Below are 7,500 nucleotides of genomic sequence, written 5' to 3' on the forward strand. Positions count from 1 at the left end.
GTATAACGGATATATTTCCCCCTCATAACCGTATACGTTTATCGTTAAATTATTTTGTCTTTCTATCTTTGGTATCTGGTCGATCGGTGTTGGAAAGTCTACGCCTTTAAATTTGAGTCCGTCGTCTTTGGTGTATACAACAGGTTCTTCTTTATGAATTTTATATTTAGGATCGTTTTTTATGTTATTTTTTACTTTATCCGTATACAACCCAAGAGCAGCTCTCAAACACCATCTCAAACACTCGTCGTCTTTGTTTTTAATGTTAATCATCGCCGTTTTCTGTTTGATACATTTTGGTAGGTCAATATAAGAACTACCTCTCACAGGGTTAAACCTGTTGATGTTGATATACAACGCCATTATCTTTTTTAAAACCCAACCCGATCCTTGATTCGTATACCTTTCATCCTTTTTAAATATCTGGTCGATGTCTTCTTTTAAAACCTGTTTTATTTGACTTTGATTTAAAACGACTCTCTGATCGGTAAAATGTGTAGCTTCGATCGTTTCGATCGTACCATCGGGTTTGGTTTTTTCGTATTTTATTTTGATTGTGAGCTCCATTTTTAAACCTCTCAGCTCTCTCAATTCTGACTTGATTTTATTTACAATTTGATCTTTGTGCGTATCAAAAAACTTGACTAAATCGTCGTTAAAAAGTCTAGGAATCAGTTCCCAGTTTCTAAAGTTATTTCTAAATCTCCTCGTCGCTCTAAACTCAGCCTCTTGAAAATACTCGGGTTGCCTAGAGTTTTGAATCGCCGAGAGTAAATCTTTTTTCAAAAGTCGACCCTTATAACCCGACGGGTTATATTCTAGATCATAATCGTCTACAATCTGTTTGAGCTCATGTAGCTTCTTTTTCCTCAAGTTTCTAAATTGAGCTTCGTATTTTTTTATCCCGTTGATGTAGACTTTACGCGTAAGAGCAACATTTTGATCGTACGGTATATTATATCGCTGGACGTAATCGCGCAGCGTGGCTTTATTCCATCTAGAAAATCCCTTAACGATTGGCTTGATCATACTCATCATTTATATATATCAATATAATTTTTTTTAATTTTTTTTAAGAGGTCAGACTTTTGGATTTATAAGCAATCAGACTCACCGGCTGGTGAGGGAGATCTTCAAGACGAGAGATATTGAGCCCCGGTTTTGGCTTGGGGCTGAGATATCGGGAGGGGCGGGTGGGGTGGGGGCGTGGCCAGAGGGTGGGGGAAAGGGGGAGGGATAAAGTCTGGTACCTGCCCCTCTCCCCATTGGCCCTGTACTACCCCCAGACCTATGGCAAAGTCTGGTATCCGCCCTTCTCCCCTACTGGTCAGTCAAGTCCAGCAAATTTAAGGACAGGTCTAGCGTATGAACCTTCCTTAAAGGCACGAAAGCGTCAGATGGTAGCACGCTCATCGAATTGTAGAACAGGGAGAGTTGGCGTAGATTTCCAAGGTCTCGAAATACTTCTGCAGGAACGGAGATGATACTATTCTTGGACAGATCAAGATATTCCAGTTCAAGAAGCCCAGCGAATGCATTGGAATTCAACGACTCTATGTTATTTTGGGACAGATCGAGAGTCTGCAGCGTGACCAGATTGCGGAAAGTGTTGTTACCGATAGTGAGGAGGACGTTGATGGAGAGATTGAGATATCTCAGACGTGGCAAGTTGGTAAAATCGTGTTCGGTCAATTGAGCGATGTCATTTGCAGATAGATCTACAGCCGTTGCGATTGGTAGGAGTTCGGCTGGAACTGAAGACAGATTCCGCGCACTGCAGTCCAGCATGGTAGAGTTCCAGAACTTACAAGGTAGCACCTGACTTGCAGTGTTTGGTGGAAGCTGGGTGATTGCACCCTCTGACGGAGGCACACAAAGTAGGCCAAAAACCACCGACAAATGCAGCGCCACTGCGATACTTAAACAAGAGACAGCCATGCTGTATATCATGCAGTGAAGTAAGAAAGTGCACGTCAGTGCAGTGTATTTACGTGCTATTCAGTTATAAGATTCTGTGTTTGTGCCGAACCGGTTCATACAAAATAATGAGTGTATGGAGTCAGAATTTTGTAAGTTCGAGTTTGAGTGAGGCTCGACAGCTTGAGGGTTGGGCGACTACAGGTGAATACGGTCTTACTTGCAAGATGTCGCGCTTAATTGTTAGTGGCAGCGTTGCAATCATTTGTAACTGTTTCGTGACAATGTACTAGAGAACGTTTAGTTTCGCTTCCTCTTGATGTGAAAGGAAAACGAGGAAGTGAGTTCCTGGAAAGTCGGGTCATTGTGTACCCATTTTTAAAGCTCAATGCTGCAATTAACCGATGCCCGTGATCTGACCAGGTGCACAATTATTGTTCAGTGTTTTGCGCAAGCCTGGGAAATATCAGGAAATAACGGGGGGGGGGGGGGGGGGGGGGAGCCCGACCTGGAAAGTGTGTTTTGTCCAGGGTGTCAGTGTTAAAGTTGCGCATGTCAAAAATCCAAATTTCCGAAGTTTGTTTACCGGTTCGCTCTCTGCAGATCACGCACACATTACCGCAGAGTTTCCCCTTGACTTACAGCCACCGTCACGCCATGTGATTCACACAGGGAAATGCTAGCAGAGAGGCGTTCTTTATCATGTTACGAACTAACCACTCTGTCACATATACAATAGACGGGGTTCAAATATGGCCTGAGGGAGCTATACAGAAGGAAACCCACTTTTGACAGGAATTTTAACCTACTTACTTGACTTATTTGAACTGTTTTTTTTTTCTATAATGTAGTGAAGCATAGCTCTTTAACCATATACGCGGTGACAATAAATCTGAAAAAAAAAATCGCAAGAATAGTGATATTATGCTAATTTGAATACAAGTCACCAAAATCACTGTTGTCCACGTGTAAGTCTAGTGCAGTGGTTTTTTCTTCTTCAAATCAAGCTCCGGGGCTCAGTCAAGCGGATGGAATAAAGCCGTCCGTGGACAAACAGGCTCATGAAAATCGTCATTTATGTTTAAAGATCAATATTTTAATACCATTAAATTGAATTATTGAAATATGCTCAACAAGTAGGTGAAAATTGCTGTCAAAAGTGGGGTTTTCTTCTTTTTGCCCGACCTGAATTGCAGGTGCAAAACTTCTTAAAAGTTAATGCTACTTGTAAATACAATACGTCGGCCTATAATTTACTGACTTTAACTTTTTCGCTTCACTTAGATTTTTTGTTTTAACCGTTTTATCTGTAGTGCTTGTTTTAAAAGAGTTTTTTGTAAGACAAACAGAAACATTAAACCACGACTTGATTGTAAACAACAGAATAGTGTGTCTATAAAAATAACAAAATTGTATGTCGTTCAAAAGAGTATCCAATATCTAACTAACTTCGATTTGTTCGGCAGGACAATTGGGTTTGGTGTGACGGGTAATTTTTCTTGGGGAAGAAATGACCTCCAATTTGTTCGTTAAAAAACAGGTGAAAAGCGGTTTCGTCTTTCATCAAGCTTTACATAAACTCGTATGCACGTACGAACATCTGAATGAGTTGTATGCCCATAGTCCGAAGGGTCTGGGAGCAGAACGAGGCAGGTGGGCTCGAGTTGGCTTAAGGTTACAGCCCAATAGTCCGAAGGTTCGATAGTCCGAAGGTTCTTAAGTCCGAAGGGTCATTAGTCCGAAGGTTCAATAGTCCGAAGGTTCGATAATCCGAAGGTTCGATAGTCCGAAGGGCCCATTAGTCCGAAAATAGAAAAAAGGTTAATTAATCCGAAGGTTCGATAGTCCGATAGACGATACGGTTTGATAGTCCAAATCGTCAATAAGGTTCGATAGTCCGAAGAGATGATAAGGTTTGATAGTCGGAATATACGATAAGGTTCGATAGTCCGAATTGACAATACGGTTCGATAGTCCGAATTGAGAATAGGGTTCGATAGTCCGAATGGGCAATACGGTTCGTCAGTCTGACACTTCGGACTATCGGACCTTAGTGTTGATTCGGACTATCGGACCTTATTGCCGATTCGGACTATCGAACCTTATTGTCGATTCGGACTAACGGACCTTATAGTCTTTCCGGATTATCGAACCTTGTTGTCAATTTGGAATAATGAACCTTCGGACTATTGAACCTTATTTTCGTTTCGGACTTTTGAACCTTCGGACTAATTAACCTTATTCTAAATTCCGACTACCGAACCTTCGGATAAATTAACCTTCGGACTAATGAGCCTTCGGATTAATGAACCTTCGGATTATTGCATCAAATGTTCGGATTAACGAACCTTATTTCATTTTCGGACTAACGAACCCCCTCTTATGGAAATTTTGTGCATTCGGATTATCGAACCTTCGGACTAAAGAACCTTCGGACTATCGGACCTTCGGATTATCGGGCGGCCCCCGAGTTGGCGGCGGAGTGCCAGCTGGAGCTGCCGTATCCTGGAAAGGGAATCTGCCACATGCGAGTTTCTGGAGTCGAAATCTATGTAAACGATGGCCGGATTGGTCCTGGCTCTTGCCTTGACTTTGACGTTGGACCGTTCAGACTGTCTGGAACAGTGTCCTGGTTTGCCGCAAGTGAAGGAGATGTCAGAAGTGGACGTGCCTGGACAAGGATAATGATTGAGAAAAGAGACAGCAGTGTTCCCTCTTTTTGGGGGAGGCTGGGTGTAAAATTCACCAGAGAAATGAAGGGTAGGGTGGGCGGGATATGCAAATCAGCAAACAACGGTATGGTGTACTAAAAAGGACACCTATCTGTTATCGTCGTGCGTGTGGGGAGCTCCGCCGTGCCTGTGAGCAGGTCCGTCGTGCCTGTGAGCAGGTCCGTCGTGCGTGTGAGCAGGTCTGTCGTGTTTGTGAGCAGACCGTCGTGCGTGTGAGCAGACCGTCGTGCCTGTGAGCAGGTCCGTCGTGTTTGTGAGCAGAGCGTCGTACGTGTGAGTAAAACCGTCGTGCCTGTGAGCAGGTCCGTCGTGTTTGTGAGCAGAGCGTCGTGCGTGTGAGTAAAACCGTCGTGAGGTCCGTCGTGTTTGTGGAGAGGTCCGTCGTGTTTGTGAGAAATTCTGTCGTGCCTGTGAGCAGGTCCGTCGTGTTTGTGAGTAAAACCGTCGTGCGTGTGAGTAACAAAAATTATTTATATATAATTCATTATTTATTATATAATTCAGTTTTCCGGACAATTATATGCAAATAATTGTTTGGCATTTTGCATTATATGTAAATAAATTTGCCACTGCAATATTTATATATATAGGTTTTTTTGCAACCTAATTATTTACTTATAATTTTGGGCAAACTAGAATTATTTATATATAATTTATTTGCAAACTTATTGTTTATATATAATTTTTGCACATTTTTTATTTATTTATAATTTATTTGCTACCTTTTTATTTATATATAATTTTTGTGCACTTTATTTATTTATATATAATTTATTTGGTACCTCATTTTTCATATATATATTTTTTACACACTTTAATTATTTATTATATAATTTATTTGATAACTTATTATTTATATACAATTTTTTTCACACTTTCATTATTTATTATATAATGCATTATATAATAATTATCTCAGACCACACACAAAAACACCTTGGAACAAAAGTTTGACTTTTTGGCATAGTTTTTTCGAGCCGCTATTTTATTTTGTTTTATTCAAATGTTATTAACCCAAACAGTTTGGGCACATTGGCCAGAAAAAAACGGGGGCACGTACGTTTGCCCCAAATCCTTGCCATGATTGGCATCACTGGGCCCAAATCTTGAAACGCTTGCCAATCATTCACTGCGAATATATCCACCGCTAGAAACTACGGTTGGATACTAAACCCATCAGAACAAATGGGTGTTAGTCACAGTGTAATTTTTCACGTGACTTGAATTTATAATATGCCTAAATTAATTAAGAATAAACTTGAAAAATGCCAAAATTTCTTAAGAATAAACTTGAAAAAAGACACGGCGATTTTTCCCACCGTTGGAAAATACGGTTGGAATAAGCCCCACCAGTACTAGAGGGTGCTAGGCGTAGTGTTTCTAAAGATTAAAACGAACTTGTGAAAATTGATCAAAATTCAAAATCTTACTTAAAAACTATTTATTTCTTTTGAATTGAGGCACTGCCCGTCGTACCCAGTAACTTCTCGCCCTTAATTAATTTCTTAATGTTGAAGGCGAAGGGGAGGTGGTGGGTTTATTTTCCATGTGTAGCGGCTTCGAAAAGCTAATCCGAAGTGAACTTTCTGGGCCTAATTAATGAACTTGACTTACACTGTATCTGTGTCTGTGCCGAATGATGCATTATATCTTGTAGTGATAAAATAAAATAATGCATTATATAATAAATAATGCATTATATGATAAATAATGAATTATATAATAAATAATGCATTATTATATATCAATAAATAAAGTGTGCAAACAATTATATTTAAATAATAAGGTGCCAAATATATCATATAATAAATAATTTAAAGCGTGCAAAATTATATATAAATAATGAGGTACCAAATAAATTATATATAAATAACAAGTTTGCACATAAATTAAATATAAATATTACGTTTGCATAAAATTATATATAAATAATAAGGTTGCAAAAAAAATTATATATATAAATAATGCAGTGGCAAATAAATTTATTTACATATAATGCAAACTGCCAAACAATTATTTACATATAATTGTCCGGAAAACTGAATTGTATAATAAATAATGAATTAAATATAAATAATTTTGTTAAATAATTTATTTACACATGGCGCCTCATAGGCACGACGGCTTTACTCACTTGCACGACGGTTTTACTCACAAACACGACGGTTTTACTCACAGGCACGACGGGTTTACTCACAGGCACCACGGTTTTACTCACAAACACGACGGTTTTACTCACACGCACGACGGTTTTACTTACAAACACGACGGACCTGCTCACAGGCACTACGGATTTACTCACAAACACGACGGACCTCTCCACAAACACGACGGACCTGCTCACAGGCACGACGGTGTTTACTCACACGCACGACGGTCTGCTCACAAACACGACGGACCTGCTCACAGGCACGACGGTTTTACTCACACGCACGACGCTCTGCTCACAAACACGACGGACCTGCTCACAGGCACGACAGAGCTCCCCACACGCACGACGATAACAGATAGGTGTCCTTTATAGTACACCATAAAACGGTGTAGGATTCAGTCGTGCACGCTTGGCTTGAGCTGATGAAACACAATGAAGGTACTGTTTAACACCCACGAATAGTGTGTTACCGCACGGCATTATCCGACTTTTCAACCACTGCGTCAAAAGAAGTATTATTGTCATTAACGTTCCAGTGAGTGGAGATGAAAGACTTGCATATTTCGTGTCGAGTTGTTGCCATTTGGGTTATTTACAAGGAAGTTCTTTTCGGGGCTCTTATAATCAAGCATTTTGGCGAGTTTTACATGTGTATCGCCACCCCAGTGTAGGCTCCTTCCGTCAACATGAATAGTTCAG

The 7,500-nt window shown here is 40.1% G+C and overlaps 1 protein-coding gene across 1 annotated transcript; it reads right to left on the reverse strand.

Moving 5' to 3' along the window:
• Positions 1 to 1,268: 1,268 nt before the first annotated feature.
• Positions 1,269 to 2,084, reverse strand: LOC119740904 (leucine-rich repeat-containing G-protein coupled receptor 4-like). The gene has a single exon (XM_038216379.1). The coding sequence runs from the start codon at positions 1,948 to 1,950 to the stop codon at positions 1,321 to 1,323; it is 630 nt and encodes a 209-aa protein (XP_038072307.1). The 5' UTR covers positions 1,951 to 2,084; the 3' UTR covers positions 1,269 to 1,320.
• Between the last annotated feature and the right edge of the window lie 5,416 nt (positions 2,085 to 7,500).

The sequence above is a fragment of the Patiria miniata genome, unplaced genomic scaffold (assembly GCF_015706575.1).
Source record: "Patiria miniata isolate m_02_andy unplaced genomic scaffold, ASM1570657v1 HiC_scaffold_5, whole genome shotgun sequence".
In the NCBI taxonomy this organism is placed as follows: Eukaryota; Metazoa; Echinodermata; class Asteroidea; order Valvatida; family Asterinidae; genus Patiria; species Patiria miniata.